Consider the following 17,661-nt stretch of genomic DNA (forward strand, 5'->3'; position numbering starts at 1 on the left):
AGGGCACAGAAGACGTGTAGGGAGTCGTGCATCCATGGCGAATGCATTGTATCTTCATGGTAGATCTAGACAAAACAAAATAATCAAAATTCAGTAAAAATTTCAGTCCGTTATTATAATCGAGCTGTTTAAAAAGGTATGCAAAAGAGATATCCGACCTTGTCTTCAAAGCTGTTTCGCAAAGGCAGCGTAACAAAGAAATGAGAAAGAAGAGTAATTCAGCAATTTCTGTAGCATTCATACACACACTGTTCTGTGTACTATTGGATCATTTTTAGTTACAACTATCCACCATAGGAAAATGATTCTCTGTATAGCAATTTTTGAACAGAATTCTAATAGTGGTTTTGGTAAGCACAGGGAATTACCTGCACCTAAATACAGCAAATACACACTGCATCCGTGCCATGTGCCAAGATTTTGTACTTTATAACCTGAGGGCTGGTCTTACAGCACAGGATCGAACTGGACTGGTAGAGCTGACTCTGTATTTGTTTTTCACCTTGTGGTTCACCGGTCAACAAGTTAGCCTGAATTTACATTAGTGAAACTGAGATCACTGGCCATCATAAACAGTTTCTGGAAATCTAGTCTTCTGCCGCTCTCCGAGGCTTCCTGTAGCTGTTCAGCTGCAGTTTATCCATTTTTTGCATTTACATTTCCCTAACATAAAGGATCTGCAGATAGGTCACAAGCTGACCCGGCGAGTTACTCGTCTGCCCTGCCATCTCAAACTAAGTGCACTGCCTGTATTGTCTTGGGGCACTGAAAATATTTAGAAAAGCATGTTATTTGTAGTGAGAACTCTGAAGTAATGTAATATACTTTTTATGTTTAACTAAGTAATTTTGCAGAAGAGGAACACACGTTCCATTAAGTTTCATTTGTTAGATATTTAGGTCAGTTGATGGCAATACAAAGTTCAAGTCAGCACTTATCTACATAATGTTCTACAACCATAAAGAATGGTGCTCATAAACATGATCTTTCAAGCTGCCTTTTGATCCAAAACAAGAAGAAAGTGAAAACTAAATCCTTCCCAGTGAGCCCTTCACTTTGACATTGCAGTTGCTGTAATATTTTGCCCATTAACCAAAGACAACACGGCAGTGGATTTGTAAATCTATCAAGATAATAGGGTGTGTGCTTTAACAATGCTTCTTTGTTCTAAGAGAATCTGAACTGTTGTACTGCGACGGTGCAGAACTGAGTGATTTGGTTTTGATTTGACTATTGCAGAATTCAGAAACCACAAAAAGTTCCAGCAGCTGCATGCAAATTAAATGTCTTGGAAAGGTTTACTTGCAAACAGCTTAGAGTAAGCAGGTGGCAACTCCTATGAACGAACATCTCTGAGCAGAATTCAGCAGTGGAGTATACACGGTAGGGTAATGTACATGAAAAAACCGAGTGTGCCAAATGAGCAAAATTAGTAGTTTGCACACTAAGAATGGTGGTCATGAGCAGAATAGCAGGAAAATCTGACAAAAGCAAGGGGGATGCAGCAGTCACTCCTTCTCAAATGGATCCTCCCATATATTCTTACAACAAAATTCAGCCCCATCATGAGACTGTTTCCCTGAAATGATACTATACTCTTCCATAACAAGACTCTGTTTGATTCCCATAAGCATTATTTTATTGTAAATAAGCCTGACTTACAAATAGCAGCCTGGTGCAGTTGTATTATTTTGCCACTTGCACATTTTTGCATTAATTTGAACAGCTGCTCAACTTACTGTGGGATATTTTTAGTGACTTAAAATGTTGCATTTTTAAGTAATAGTCACACATGGACTGTATGTTGAGTAACTGGAAGATTATGAAACGTTCTTCTAAATTTCAAGTACTATGAATCACAATGCAGTCTGTACCGTGCATTTTATGTGCTTGATACTATAAATCTACAATGAGATTTCTTTTGTGTCGTTAGGAAGGCAAAATTAAAGAGCAGAGGTACAGAGATTACTTCAGAAAGCCAGTTTTCATCTAACTTCACCGCATGATACTAGGTAGAAGTGCAACTGTTCTTTGACTCCCTCACCTCTCTGATGCTACTATTCAAATGTATTTTCCTGGAAAGGTCCAAGAAAATATTAAAACATAGGTCAGATAAATTAGCACAAATGTTTTAACAGTGCATATAAATAGCATGTTGGCATTAGGCCAAAATTAAACAAAAACATCCTTTAATAAAAAATTGAAAAAAAAAAAAGGGAACTTAAGCTGGATGTAACTGAGGAAATGGAAAATTTGCCAAAGAATTTCGACCTGTGACTTATCATAGGATTCTTATGATGTAGAAAACATGAGGCAAAACATGGCACAGGATTTCTGATGACCACAGCAGCAAGGAAACTAATGGTGTGTGTCAGCGAAGACTGCATCCTGAAGCACACTGTATACCAACACCAGGCTGAGATGTTCAGTCAACAGAAACAGGTTTTAGGAATCCACCAAGTGTATCGTTTACTTTTCATGCTCAGTTCCTCGCCTTTTATATTTAGCTAAATAACACGAAGCATAATCAAGTTTTCAATTAGTTTTCAGTCAGTTTTCAGCATTGGCTAGTTTTCAAGCACAGAGAACCACCTCTGTGGGCTCCTGACACGCAGTACGTGCCTGTTCGTGGATGATGTCAGAAAGCTCTTTCACCATATCCCGAAAGTTTGATTTTAGCCCCTCATGGTACTCCACTTGATCCTCCTTAATGAGTCGCTCGTTGAGCTCCAGAGCAATTCCACAGGCTTGTATAAACTTCCTGCGGAGGAAAGAAAAGGACTTTGGGCATTACAATAGCCCAGTCTTCTACCAAAGCAAACAACCAAACAAGCAAATCTCATGTTTCCCCCCTTTTCTCCCACGTTTGGGACAAGTCACATTCTAGCAGCATCCCTGGCACAGCGGGTCTGGGAATGGGGAGGGACTGCCACACAGGTATTGGACTTTCTGCTGGAGCTCCTTCGAGCCTGGATCCGCAGTAGATGGGACATGTGCACCGCAGTGCAACACCGCGGTCTCACACCTTCACCCCAACCTGTAGGACCACACACAGCTTGCACATCCCAGATAAGCCCAACCAGCTGCACATTGCGTCAAAAACAGAGGGAGGCCATGGTCAGGCACGGAGGGAAACCCATCATACAGGGCTTGACAGATCTGGATGTATGCAATGTAGCGCATCTGCTTGAGAGGCCAAGTTGCTAACAGCAGACACACCCTCCAGAAAGAAATTTAGATCACAGGGAGCTAAAATATTGTTTTCTTGGTTACTGTTACTCATTTTCTTTTCTTCATTTCACAAGCATATTTCTGGTTTTATAGACTACAGTGAAAATACACGCACAACTGGGATTTTCTGGGATTTTTTGCATGAAATAGAGATTGTGTTTGTCCTTCTGGCTGCACTGCAATGCCAGAAAGTAAAGCCACCTCCCCTCTATTCTGCATCCATGCGTGGCAGGTTTGCAGGGACTGTTTGCTCATTTGTTCCATGGTTTGCTAGGTTACTCAATACACTGAAGGAAAACAGGATTGGCCCAAATGCTGCCTTCTCCATACAGTGACCGATGGGCGAAACGGGAGTCACCAGTAATGAATGCAGCAACTGGTTGCTCCTGAGAGGTCCACAAAACAGTCTGGCAAAGGCTCATCATCCTGAGGTGAAGCAGGAGCTGCCTGATTATATCTTGGGGGACACTTTTAAGTGGGAGGTAAAACCTATCCTAAGGAACAGGAGTTAGAAAAACGCCTCTGCAAGTCACATCGTTTCAAAAATTAGCAACAGCAACAAGAACGATGGTGCTCCGTAAACTGGGAAGGGATTTGCCTTAAAATATTCCAAGTTCATCATTATCTAGTAAAAAAATCCCTTTGGAAAGACTGGGAAACAATGCACAATATGAAAGATCCCTGGACACAAGACTGTCAGACCTATGGTTTTCAAACATACTTTCTTCACATGATAATCTCAAATACCCAAACTGTTGAAGCGGGTGTTCAAGCAAATCTCCCCATGGAGATCACAGCCCTGAGCTTGGGAACTCTTGACATATATAGTTACATTGGCTTTTTTCACGTGTCTGAGCACCCGCAACCTTGTGAGACCTGGACCTTTATATGGCACACGTAAGCATTCAGCACCTGCTGGTTTTGGAGACAAGACAAAAATATAAGCAAAGCAGGTATCATATTCCAGCCAGCTGGCTAGTTTTTGTTACATTAGAAATCCTACCTGAACATTTCTTTTAACTCAGTCACCTTCTTAGTAGGATATTTGCTGGACTGGCTGTCACTTAAGAAAGCTCTGGCATAGGCCAAGGGACCAGCATTTACCTAGAACCAAAGAAGTAGGAAATTATTTATGCCAGAACTTGTGTTGTTAAAGGCAGCTGTGAAGGGAATAACATTTTTAAAAAAAACCAACCCAACATTAGCATATTATTTGAATGCCACCAACTCTGCATTACTAACATCACCAGAGGCACCTGAAGTTTCAAAAGCTGAGTGTTAGTTTTTCTACCTACGTTATTTAAGACCAAAAGATAAATGGAGATCAAAAAAGCGATGCAATCTGTTTCCTCATACTTTCTTCTTACTTCCATTTGGAAAAGCAGTATGGTCTGATTTTTAAGGTCATGTATCCAGCTTGAGAAGTCAGGGTCACAAAAAGGCTATTTGTGCCTGATACTGAGAGTATACAATCTTCAAGAGTTAAGTATATTTCAGTATTCACCCACGGCCAACTAACGTGCAATTACACTTAGACTTGACACTGTAAACACCACTGGACAAAATGCTTATTACCACGAGCCCCCCGCTAATGTACCACTGGATGCGGCAGGGCAAGCTGTCAGGGTGGCTTGATGGCTGCAGTGCTGCAAACAAGGTAGTTAATGATTTTTTGGAAAGTAAACGTGTTGCGTCACAAAAAGATGACTCACTCTCGAGATGTGTATATAAATGTAACTTTGAACGGACAACGAGCCTTACCTGCACAGAAACACAGCCTTGCAGTTTGAGTTGCAGCTGGATCATGTCAACATCACCAGCCGAGCAGAGTTTCTGCAGCTCTGCTGTCTTGTCTTTTATTTCATCCATAGCGACATCAATTGGTTTTAAATTAACCTGATGTTCATAATTGACTGGAATTCTCTTCTTTACGTATGGAAAGGAGTTCAAAGCTACCAGAAACAGCAAAGGAAGTTTATAGATTGAAAAGTCATGCGGCAAATAGTACTCTTCACAGAACATACACAGGCTGATCCTTGCTCTCAGGGTTTTACTCAGTGTGTGTGAAATTCTGAACTATAAGGTAAATTCCCCCTCCCAACCAGAATATTGCATCACAATTCTGATTAAGTAGCTGAGAGAATTTCTGACTCTTTTAGGATATTTTTATGAGCTAAAATAGTCTAAAAATAGTTGCTGATACATACTGTCTCACGTTCAGATGCTTGTACTTACTAGTTAGAATAGTCCTTTTTTTACACTGTTCTTCCACACTGCCATGCTTTTTTCCAGATAAAGTGTAAGGAGTTTCAAATACAAATCTGTTGATGTTATGATTTCTTTCAAATTCAGTCTTTCTTTCAGAGATTTCTTTGTCTTCAAAATAGGGCTTCACATAAGTCACTTGAATATGGGCATACTTAGGATCAAGGTCTTTAACGTTGACCTGTGAAATAAGAGGGTTACCCACTAGAAGAGCAAAGGTTGATAACTTAACTAATAATTGGTTAATTTATCTACTGGGATCCGATTTAAACTGATTCCCTGCTGACGCAGCCCCATTGCATCCAGGTGAATGATACACAAACCACTCCCTTTGACCTCAGCTGCGATGTCTAGACCATCCGCTAGCAGACACGCAAGGCAGTGAGGTGTGGCACAATAAATACCTTATCTGGGGCCAAACAAGCTGCATCTGGAACAGGTAGCTGTATCACCTCATCCATCAGTGCAGCGCATGCCTGAGCTACCTAGTCCTTCTTATGTGACCATATTGCTTCCGGGCCACGAGCTAGTGTTCACACAGTACTGTGCTGCAGCATGCAAATCTGTGGGCTTGCACAAAGCAAGCTTTGGGATCACCAGTATTGTCTTTAGTAACGCAGACATATCCACAGTTGCACCCTAAGGGTGTGAACAGCCCTTGCAGGGAAGATAAATGGGTATTCAATAGGAAAAGGAAGCAGCTGTGGCTGCAAGGGCACAAAAGACTTTTAGACTTGGCGTGTCAAAGCAACAAGAAGTAACTCTGCCTCCAGTCATCTGCTCCCCTGTGCTGGTTCCTAACGCCTCCCAACAACAGATGTGGATTGCAATTTCCCATTCATAATTCCCAATTCATTTATTTCCACCCAGGAGCCACATCAGCAACAGAACTTGTCAAGCTGTGCAACATGTCCACACAGGAACATGAGGAAGCACCTGGAAGCAAGGTGTTTGTAAGAGTGTGGAAGACAGGGCTCGCTCTCCATTCCTACTGGAGGAAGGAAGGGATGCTCTGTCATCTCGCATCTTCAGCTCCACAGAGCAAAGTTCATTCTTCTGTGCTCCCTTTGCACAGTGCTTACAGCAGTGCAGTCCTAGGCCCTCAACAGTACTAGAATACAGTCAATATTTTTGCCACTCATCAGCGCACTCTCTAGTATGTGGCCCCCATGCTCACTGCTAATAGCATTCCGTTAGCTTGTTCATGCAGTTTAACTCTACCTTGTTAGAATCCTGGATAATTTTTACAGTCTCTGACCCAAATTTTTCACCATAAAGTTTAAGAAGTCTGAAGGAGATCTCCGAGAGGCCAGTCAGCTTGGGTTCCTTATAGATGTATTCCTTCCCATCTTCTTCTTCAAAGAATGTCTAGCATTAATCACAAACAAGTAGTAAGGAATAGCTGGGTTTCTTCACTTGGAAAACTTTATATTTATTTGCTACTTTGAAAGCAACTTTCTACTAACATTTCATAAAGTCAAGAAGGTTTAGAAGGCTATGGCTTGCATAAAGTCTGGCTGAACTTGGCCTGTTTAATAGGTTCCTTCAAAAATTGTGTAAAAAAGTCATAAAATTCCTCAACTAACACAAACATGTCATTGCTGAATGCAAAGGCTTGCGTATGACCAGTGAGAAATCTAAACAATGTGGAAGACGGGTTGGGCCAGTGGTTGACTTTCTGGAAATTTGGAAAGAGGCAAGCAGGAGAAAAACCACAAAAATAAGACATAGAGAAGGAGCAGAAAGGCACTTAAGTTGAGGAAGCCCTGACAGCAGAACCACATGAACAGTCTGAAGAGAAGGATTTTGTGTAGGCTGAAAGGGACTTCAAGTAATAAATAAAGAAACAGGTTTCCTCTGCTTTGATTCCTCTTGTATTCAGGGAAGTGGAACTTGGTATGTTTGCTGTAGAGACAAAATTGCATTAAAGGTCGTGCCTGCATCACCAGTCCTCCCTGTAATGAAAACAGCATGAAAGCTTCATGTTTTAGCAAGCTGTTCCAGTCAGAAGTTGTGACAGAGTGTTAAAACTGTTTTTCTTTGTAGCTGGCACATAAAGCTGGTGAAGCTCTAAAGTGCAAAACTGGATCAAGTATTGGTTGTCAGGATGATACGTTACGTAGCTTGATTTTAGGGGCTGATCCAGTTATTTCTACAGCTTCTAGAAAACTAAGCTAGCAGTTGTTTCCTTTTATCTATTGCTAACCTTATTTACTTTTTACCTAACCTTATTTACTTTTTACTTTTGAAGATAAGATGAGGACAAAAATAAAGGGCATGTTTGCTGCAGCAAAAGTCAATGCTCCGTTATGTTGTGCATGTAATGACAGTAGTGTTCAAAGGTACAAACCCAAGATGGTTTCAGGGTATTCATCATCTCCTCTGAAAGAAGGAATGAGGAAAGGCAGGGCTAATCTAATTTACACAGCATTTTCTGAAGAGGGGTCCTGCATCTCCCCAAAGGTTATGGGTCCAGAAGCAGATAGTTCAGAGACACAAGGAAGATGAGGAGTAACACACTTTATTAGATTAACTGCTATAGATGGAGAAAAAAAAAATAAAATAAAACCACAACTGCTTTCAGGCTCAGAAGGTTTCATCAGATACAGCAAGATCATTCTCCTTCTTGGGACTATGAGCCCCACATCTTGTCCATTTTTCCATCTACCTCAGCTGGCAAAAAATACTACCTATCTCTACAGGTACGTAACCAATACTGGTATTTTGCCTCCAGCTTCTCCCATAACCTTTTACTCTACTAATATCTATAAGGGAGCAGCAATTGTCTGTAGAAGAAAATGTCTGTTACTACTGCTGTTTATATACTATGGTTATATAGTCACTGGTTATATACTATACAAACTAAATTGTGTTTGTGTAACTTATAATAACTATAATTACAAAAAAACCCTGGTGTTTTCTGAACCCACTAAACCATTTCTTAACTGCTGAGTTGTTTTATGAAAAGCCCACCAGCAGAATCATAAACTTTATAATAAATCAAGCGCTCCTGGAGAGAGACACAAACCCTCACCCCAAGGGTGCAATGCTGAAACGCTCAGGCAGACGCGCTGGTGGCTGCACCAGAGAAGCTAGCAGGCTTTTCAGCTTCAGGTCCGACAGAGCAGAAGCTTCAGGGGCCAAGATGCCTGGTGAGGGGTAGCTGGTGAGCTGGTGTATATACTTACTTGTCCATAAAAGGCCACTTTGAAAAAGGTTCCAAGAAGCCTTTTCCTTGTGTGCATTACTTCCAATATCTTAGCATATGCTCCGTGAAGCGTTCTGTACAGCTCAGTGAGTTTCTGGAAATCAAATCTTAACATCATTAAAGCAGAATTTTGCAACCAGGAAATTCTACCCAACACTGGAAGCTGCTGAGATGTCTGAACCCAATCCTTTGGAGAATTCAAACTTGAATTTCTGAAGAGGATGAACTCATGCAGTTTTCTTTGAAAAACCTCAGTCGTAAGCACATGCTTAGCTTCAGGCCTAAAAGGGACACAGACTGCAATAACACCACTATCCTTAGAGAGAAGACTGAGCCTACTGTCTCAGCGTGTTCCCTGACTGAGCCTTTAAGGATAGAGCAGCTTGCAGTATTTTACCCAGAAGTGGTTTTTGATTAAAACCAGCTGTATGACGAAACAAATAGATCAAGGCTTCCCCTAGCTTCAGTCATATAGTTGGATGCTGTCCTGATGTGGAGGCGGTCATGGCAGAGGGAGGGAAAGACGAGCCCTATTCAGCAGTGGAGCAACAGCCTCACCGAAGCACAGGTCATGGCAGGTGTTGGGAAGGAACAAGGCAGAGAGCTGGTGACAGCCTCCTTCCTTCCTCTCCTCTTGCCACTGAATTACCTGCAGATCTAGTCCTTTCTTTGAGCAGTTCTCTGTTTTTAACTCTTAAAATACTCAAGTCTCAAGAAGAATCTGGCTTTGATGAGCATATAGGATGATGACAGCTTTATTTTGGGGGAAGGAAGGTGGGAATTATTCACTAAATATGAGTCTTCCATGTCTTTAGCTTTAATAATTACCCTCCAGACCATTGCTTTCACTGATTTGTTCAATGACCAGCACAGTGTGCACTTTACTGACACCAATTCATTAACTCGTAACTTCAGAAATAAACCCTCCTGTTTTTTTCTTTGTGATCTAGAAAATTACCTGATATGTGCAAACTAGTTCAAAATACCTACCTCAAATTCACGCCGCTTTTCATAAATAGGAATGATCAGTTTGGAAACTTCAGAAATTGTTTCGTAACGCTCTGCTTTCCACAGGCCATCTACACATTGCTCCAGCAGCTCCACCAGGACTTCCTACAAGAGCAACCAAATGGGTGTGGTTAATAACAGCCAAAGTTAGAAGAGAAAACCATCTTAACTTCAGATCCTTTAACAGGTCCCAGTACAAGTAGCCACAGTTATGTAAGTTTAAACCCTGTGTCTTGCAGGCCTTTCCAAAGGTATTCTAAGTTTTGGAAGGAAAAAAAAAAAAAAAAAGACAAGTTATTTTTTAACCGTTCATTCATTCTTAATAAATCATTAGCAAAATAGCCAGCAAGTATATCTTGGTTATTTTGCTACCTCCTCAGGAGAATTCCAAAACTCTGGGACAGTATGGAGATGACAGCACTGGAAGTCAGAGGTACATGTCTAAGAAACATGTCCAAGCAACGTATGTGCAACAGCAGTGGGATGTGACGCTAAGGATCCTCAAGCCTAGTCTTGATGAATGGGCAGTTGGGCTGGAGGGCCACCTTGCTCAGCCACATGGCCCACCCAACACAGTTGTACAGGGGTGGTGCAGAAATGATTGTGAGACTTTATGACTCACAGGAGGATCTACCCACTTCCCCAGTGACCTGCTATGGTTTCTGGATTTTTCTGCTAATGTGGTGTCCTGCAGCACAGCCCCAACTCAAGGAGAACCTAAGCCAACCTCTCACTCGACAGAGGTTGACTTGCATTAAGTCCCTCCTTGGAAATAACATTCTGCGCTGCCCTGTGCTGGCAGAATTAGAATTTGCATAACATGGCAGGCAAAGATTGTGGTGTAGCTTTTTCAGTCTCAGTGCCAGAAAAGCCTTTCAAAGGAACCAAGAACTTACCCCAGTTTTACCTATCTGAATTGCACACAGAAAATTTCTCTTGGGAAATTGCTGTGGAACAGTCTTCCTTACAGCTCACACGAAAAGTCTAAAACTAAATCCTAATCAGCTATCAAATAGCCTGTAGCCTATACTACAGGACTTCACCTCGCTGTAATGTACATCCATCATCCCACCATCTTCTTTCATTGCACCTTCTTCATCAATGTTGGGTGTGATTTTCTTGAAGGCAGCGCATCCACTGGGGAAGAGTTCTGTAACAGACAAAAGCAAACGGATTAGTGGAATAACATGTCAAATGCATCATGCTGTAATGGCCAGGGAAGCAGTCTAGCTGATACTGAAGTCCTACAAGTAGCAGAGGACCTGACTCCCATTTTTGCTACTGATTGCTATATGAGACTGAACCTCCCCAGCCATTAGCCATGGGAGTCACTCCCAGTATGCATCTAATACTAAGCACAACAGAATTCCCAGTGTGCTATCTGGAAGTCATCTTTGACCAATCTAACCAGCTGCAACCAACTGAAAGTCAGGAGAGAAGGACAAGGGTGTATCTTTTCACAGAAGGTGCAAGAAGGAAGCCATTGCTGGATGCTGGAGAGCTGGGTGGTAAGTGAACAGGATTGTACACTCCTAGCAGAAAGCACAGTAAGGTACCCCAAAACTTTAAGCAGTTCAGCCTTTAGTGAACCCTTTCCAGCCTACATATATGTAAACAGAGCCAGTGACAGAGATAACTCAATGTATTCACTTGATATTCCTTTGGATTTGTTCCTCTTCTTTTTTAGAAGTTCTTCTTTACCACTGGTTGTGGTAAGCAGCCTCCAGGGTACAAATAAAGAATTGCCAACTTTCAGTACTCTCTGCTCTGCAGCCATGTGAAATGTGTATACATACCAGAAAAACAAATCCTGATTTTTCCCACTTAGTCAACACAAAGTACAGAATTTGGAGGGACTCCAAGCCCCCTGAGCAAGGCACTTAAGACCTTTCCAGCCAAGGCAGTGCATGTAATCAGCTTTTATGTAGCCTTAACTTTCTGAAATGTTAACTGTCCATTTCAATAATTACTCCCTTACATGGAAACGAGAAATGGGGTCAATAGATCAACTGTGGAGCAGATTTTAGAAGAAAACCTGCAAAGTGTTCTTACTTGAGAACACACAAGTCTGTCCTTCCTGTTTTGCATTAAACCACAACACTCTTTTTTTCTGATTGTTCTTTACATATTTGTATAGTTAGGCTATAGTCTCATTTTTTGACTGCTTTATTCTATAGTTTTCTGTACAGCCTAGAGTGATACTTCTGATGAACATATTGACAGCCAGTTTTTAACATGGGCTTCCCCTGCTAGCACGTTTCCTAATGTAAAATACAGCTGAACGTTTAAACCGAGACATGATGTGTCAGTTCTTATTTCACTCAGCAGCGTGCTAACATGACTGTCTGACCTGGCCAGCCTAGTAAATGCCTGTGTATGAACAACTGAATTCCTGTCTTTAAAAAACACTCATCTTCTATCTTTATCTGCTGCATTTTTTTTTTTTCCTTTTTAGCTTGTTTCTAAAATAACCATTCCCCAAATGAAGACAGACTTCTCTTTACAAAGGTTTTGATCTCCCCAAACCCCATCACTGCATCGTCTTCCTTGTGCCTCCCAAACAGCACACACTTACTTTTCCTGTGCAGAAACTCTGCAACGAGGGCTGCTACGTGAACGTAACACATGGCTGCCTGCAAAGGACAAAGGGAAAATTAAAATGCCATTTGTACATGTGTCTGGTTATGCACTGTGTTTTTAATTACATGAATTACCTCTGAAAAGTCTCCATTTTTCACATGTATCTTTGCCATGCTGTCCAGCCACGTTTTCCGGAGCTCTGGGGTACTTGCATAAGATTTGGCTAAACTGTACTGTAGATCTATCAACATTTCTGGATCCTTCTCATGTTCTTTCATTTGAGCGGTAGCCATAAGCACTGTACGGATTCTCTTTGTCAAATCTTTGACTTCGGAAGGAAAAGCAGTTGCCTGACACAAAATAAATCTAATTAGAAGCAAATACAGAAATAAAAGGCAATCCAGACTTGTCTAAAGAAAGACTGTCACTATGCTTTCAGCCAACACTCCCCTTACTGCCAATCTAAACCACAGGAGATAAGACTAACTACCTTTTACTTATTGAACTCACACTGCATACTGTGTACAGTATTTCATATGCAATCGGAGGCGTTTCAATCTGGGTGTGCACAGGGCTGGTCCCTCCTGGTCATGCGCAGGATGCCAGCTTGGCTGCTCCCATGCTACAGCGAGGCAGGTACTCTGGCATCCCAAGGACTGCGTGAGCGTGAGACAGAAGTGCTCCGTGCATGCGAATGTCCCAGGATGGGACTGTAAACCATGCCTGATGTATTCTTCATGTCATTCAACATCCGGCTTGTTAGTCTCTGATGTGGTCACTCTTTAATTCCTAAAGCACCAATGGCATTTGTAAGAGCTTCCCACCACAGGAATGTAATAAATAAGAGAAAGAAACACAGGCTCCAGTCTGATCCCCTGCTCAGAGCAGGGCCATCATCAAGTTAGAGCAAGGCTTGTCCGGCCAAGTTTTATAATCTCCAAGGACAGACAATCCCACCTCCTTTCTGGATCCTGCCCCAGGGCTGCACCATGTTCTGAAATATTTTTTTCTTTAAGGAAAGTTGGAATTTCCCTTGCAGCAACTTGTGCCCATTGTCTTTTGTCCTACCACTCCAAACCTCTGAGAAGAGCCAGACTTTATCTCTATAACCTTCCTTTTGGTAGCAGAAAGCAGCAGTTAGGTCCCCCCTCAGCTTCCTCTCCTCCATGATGAGCCTGGCTCACATTCCCTCTCCTTGGGCTCCTGCTCCCTAGCTATCTCTGTGCCTGTGCATGGCATTCTCTCCAGTGTACTGATATCTCTCTTGTACTCTTGCACTTATATAAATACATAAACTGGATTATAATGATGGTCTTGTGATGTAAAATATGAGCAGCAAAGTATGGCTCAGTGAAACACTTATAAACACCTGTGTACAGAAGAGAATTGAGGTTTTTGCCAGGTATATCCTAACTATAACTTTGTTATAGCACAATTAAACACCTAACTGAGGTTCCCATTCCACCTTTAGGTCATAGGATAACCACAGAACTGCAAAAACGCTTCCTGTTTTCCTCTATCCTACCTTGGCAGGTACACTGTGTGCAATGGAGCAAGCTGCAGCGATGATATATTATTCAATGGGTTGGGCAGAAGCTATTAATTCTAGCGCAAAGATAGACAATTATTTTCCAAAGAAATACAACCATTAATCTACATGAAAGAGCTCTTCCTTAATATTACTGACAATTAATTAAAATTAATTTCTGCTAATTATTACCTTCAGGCAAAAGAAGTATCAGACCCTCCCTAGTCATTCCTTTCAAAGCTGGAAGTTCTTGGAAAGCTCTTTGGGCACTTGCAAACAGCACGCTTTGCAAAGCATAACCCGAATTGCAGAGCTCCCTCCTCTTGGCATGAGGCCTCGTGGATGGAGCATGCCTTGCCTGTGCAGCTGGCCCTATTGCCGTTGGTATAATACTTGTTTACTGAGCAAACACGGCCCACTACAAGCTTATAAATCATAGTTCCAATCATTAGCCTTACCCTTAAACATTATTTCCTTGAGTGCGCCCCCAGTCTTGCATTAATAGCTGATAGCACATGATGTGATTTAATGTCTCCAACTTACCTTCATAGGCCTGTCACTGTTTGCAAAGTTGTTAATGATGAGCAAGGAGTCCTGAAATCTTGTCCCACCGCTGAGTGCCACATCTGCTATTAATTGGCTCACTGCAATTATTATCTGTCGGGACAGGGTAGGGGCTTTATTTAAACGAGCCCTAATAGAGGAGGTTTACTGTCATAGTTACATAAAATGGTCATAGGGAAACATCAGGTCTTTCCCACAATGTAAGCAATGGTTGTTGTTGTGGCTTTGCTGTTACATCTCCCAAGGACAAATGCTCCCCAGAACACCAAACTGCTTTGCTGAACAGCGAGTTCACAGAATTAACAATATAACAGTATACAGATCCCTGTTTGTACATTAGTTACCTTCTTCTGTGATTCATTACAACCCAGACAGTATTCATCTGCCCCACTAGGTATCTAAATTTGCTTCAAAAAAACAATGCTGCAAAAGCAGTTCCAGGGAAAACCCTTATCCTGCCTCAAAGGCAGCTCTTCTTGCTGTCCTTTCCACCCCATACGGGCCAGCCTCTGGGGCAGAGATGTGTCTTGTGTCTGAGACTTGAAAAACTCAACAGCTTGGAGTACTTGATGGCAGTGTATTTTACCCAAAGGGCCCTGTGCCAATCACTGGAAAGAGGAATTAGGCAACGCCTGGAAATCAAGAAGTTTTTTGTCTATATAACAACAGCAAGATCCTCTGCAGATATGAGGTGACATAGTTATATTGATGTATCTGTTCATGAAATCTGAGGCGTCCTGCTCTCAGTCACTGACCTGAAGATGCGTTCTCAGGAATGTTCTCCTTTTGGTGAACTCAAAGTTATTTCTCATCAGGAGATACAGAAGAGCTGAGGCTTCATTCCTTGTGGAGGACACCTTGGAAGTGCAACACTTCAGGATCTCGTAGCAGAGGGCAGCGCACATGTTCACCCTTCCCTTGAAAAATGCTGAGGGAAACTTCACAAGAGGCATGCAAATATTAGAAAATATACCACTAAATTACACACACAGGGCTCAGATGGGCAGGGTCATGGGGCAACACACTGGGCTCCAGCCTAGACAGCCTCAATAAAGCTTCTGCCAGAGTTCTGAGCCTGGAAATATTTGTGGGAATGAATTCAGGGCCTATTTTTAACCATGTTTCCTAGAGCAATGAGAACTTTGCTGTCACACTTTTGAGGGATGTGCTTGTGTATGTCTGTCTATCCCCTCCCCCAACAACTTTTGGGTTCATTGGCAAATTCTCACCAAACTGGACAGACAGAAGTTTTATGTTCTTACAAGAGCCTTAAAAACACCAGCAGCAGGACAGAGAGGAGAGGTCACGTGGACATTCCCACTAAAGGCTGCCATCTGGGACATCAGAAAATCTGCTGGAGCCCATCCAGAAGTCTGACCTTGCTGGGAAACATGACCTGCGATGCTCACACAACTACTTCTACACGTCCCCCCCCAAAAAAAAGCTTAAAATCATGCTTGCCCTCAGGAATGCAAACAAGAGAGACTTGCTTCTCCCAGAGAGCCTAAAATACACAGTGACCTGCCCTGGCCTCCCAGATGGAGCCAGCCCCAGGGAGCAGCAGGATCAAGCCAAACAGCAGCGTGGGCCACCTCGTTTAGGCAACGGGGCTCAGAGATTTGCAGCAGGGTGAAGAAAAGCAGAAGGGGAAGACCAGCACGCCGCACTGCTGTGTACGTCTATCATCTTACCAAACACCTATTTCCAAGCACATCTGCGGTGACAAGCTCAGCTGTGCCTGAAAAGCAGACGGCTGCAGCAGTGCCCTGCCCCAGCAGGCAGCAGCCTCCATGCAGGGCTGGCCGGCGCAGGGACCGCCAGCCTGTGCCCAGCCCATCTGGCTGTGGTCAGGAGCGGTGGCTGGCGGGGAGGGGGCACCACACTCAGCTTCCTTCCACCTTGGCCGCAGCGGGCTGGGCGCGGGGAAGCAGAACAAGGAAGGGTTTTCTGCTGGCATGCGGCCACCTCCGCAGCCACCACAGGGACCTGGCTGGAGAGGAGTGATGCTAACACCTCCCAGAGGGAGAGGAGGCTCTTTGGGCATCGCACAGAAGCACTTTGCTCCCTCTGCTGCAGCTGTGGACCAGCCCCAGGGAATTTCCTGGCATAAAGAGGCAGAGACAACCATGCTTTTTATCTGTTCAGAGGAAAGATGTGCTCGGTTTATTCAAGACCCCAATGGTCCTCATGGGGCATGGTCCATGAGCTACTTCTATCTGCCCTACTACCTTTTCCCCATGGGAGATGACACTGTCAGAATATTCACTCACATCCTCCAAGTCAAAGCCTGGAGCTGTTACCGTGGTCCTCTATTCCTTGCATTAAGTACACATTATTCAGAAAAGCTTGCAGGTACTGCTGCAGCCACCACCATGGCGTGCTGGTGAAAGGGTCTCAAAACAGGAATCTAGGAGCCGTGGCTAGCAAGACTAGGCTGTTGGGATTACACTGAGCCACATAGGTTACAAGGCAGAATAAAGACACTGACCAAATCCTTCATGATCGCTGCCTCTGGCCAAAAATATTTTCAGGGAAAAAAAAAAAAATAAAAGAAGCAAATAAACATCATAGTAACACAGGGTTGAGAGGATCATGTGTGGACTTGGGAAAGGAGCTATTAGAAGTAATTGCTGCCTGTTGTAATGCAATCCTTCTCCCATAGCAAGATGGGGTCATGCTCAGAACTGGGTTCAGCCCAGAGGTGGCCACAGTGATGTGCCATCAGGTATGCACAGGCAGCACATGGGCACCCAAGAAGATATGGCTGGCACTTGCTCTCAGCAGGGACCACTGCTTGCCTGCAGAGGCTTTTCAGACATTTTCAACCCATTGCTAGGGAGAAAAACTTTGCCAGGGAAGCCGCTGTGGAAGAAGCCCAAGATCTCTCCCTGTGCGCTCCCCTCCACACTGCACCAGCTCTGGAGGAAAACCTGCACCCTGTTCATAGGGAACCTGCCTCCCCATGCAGCTCCTTCCAGAGACCAAGCCCAAGCAGATGCAACCATTCCTCGTACCAGGTTTGGGGCAGCAGACCCCCGGGTGTTCGCCTGCTGGAGATCTGCCCAGGTGCTGCCTGCGGCACTCCAGCTAGCACGAGAACATGAGCTGGGAAGAGCTGTGAAACAGCTTGTGTGCCGATGACTGCGTGAGCTGGAAGAGCACTTTTCTGATCCAGCCCCAATATGAAGGGCCAGAGCAGAAGTCAATGCAGCAAGCAGTTCCCAGAGAGGCCCTGTCACCAAAGGGACGTGGGGGCATGGCAGCCCCAGGGGCAGGG

General features: G+C 43.4%; 1 protein-coding gene across 4 annotated transcripts in view; it reads right to left on the reverse strand.

Annotated features, from left to right (window-relative positions):
* The window catches only part of DOCK11 (dedicator of cytokinesis 11), a 64,965-nt gene that overhangs the window by 1,922 nt on the left and 45,382 nt on the right, over positions 1-17,661 (reverse strand). For 3 of the 4 annotated variants that reach the window (XM_035892149.1, XM_035892151.1, XM_035892150.1), the window contains 13 exons: positions 15,140-15,322; positions 14,364-14,477; positions 12,427-12,642; positions 12,288-12,345; positions 10,756-10,862; positions 9,695-9,817; positions 8,685-8,798; positions 6,718-6,864; positions 5,467-5,677; positions 4,993-5,183; positions 4,235-4,335; positions 2,623-2,761; positions 14-65 (listed from right to left, as the gene is read on the reverse strand). In XM_035892149.1, coding sequence (XP_035748042.1) covers positions 14-65; positions 2,623-2,761; positions 4,235-4,335; positions 4,993-5,183; positions 5,467-5,677; positions 6,718-6,864; positions 8,685-8,798; positions 9,695-9,817; positions 10,756-10,862; positions 12,288-12,345; positions 12,427-12,642; positions 14,364-14,477; positions 15,140-15,322 — 1,756 coding nt within the window. Of the gene's footprint in view, positions 1-2; positions 66-2,622; positions 2,762-4,234; positions 4,336-4,992; positions 5,184-5,466; positions 5,678-6,717; positions 6,865-8,684; positions 8,799-9,694; positions 9,818-10,755; positions 10,863-12,287; positions 12,346-12,426; positions 12,643-14,363; positions 14,478-15,139; positions 15,323-17,661 lie in introns of all 4 variants that reach the window. The other variant, XM_035892148.1, reaches the window with a different exon arrangement.

Source organism: Egretta garzetta, unplaced genomic scaffold (assembly GCF_000687185.1).
Source record: "Egretta garzetta isolate BGI_Z169 unplaced genomic scaffold, ASM68718v1 scaffold404, whole genome shotgun sequence".
NCBI lineage: Eukaryota > Metazoa > Chordata > Aves > Pelecaniformes > Ardeidae > Egretta > Egretta garzetta.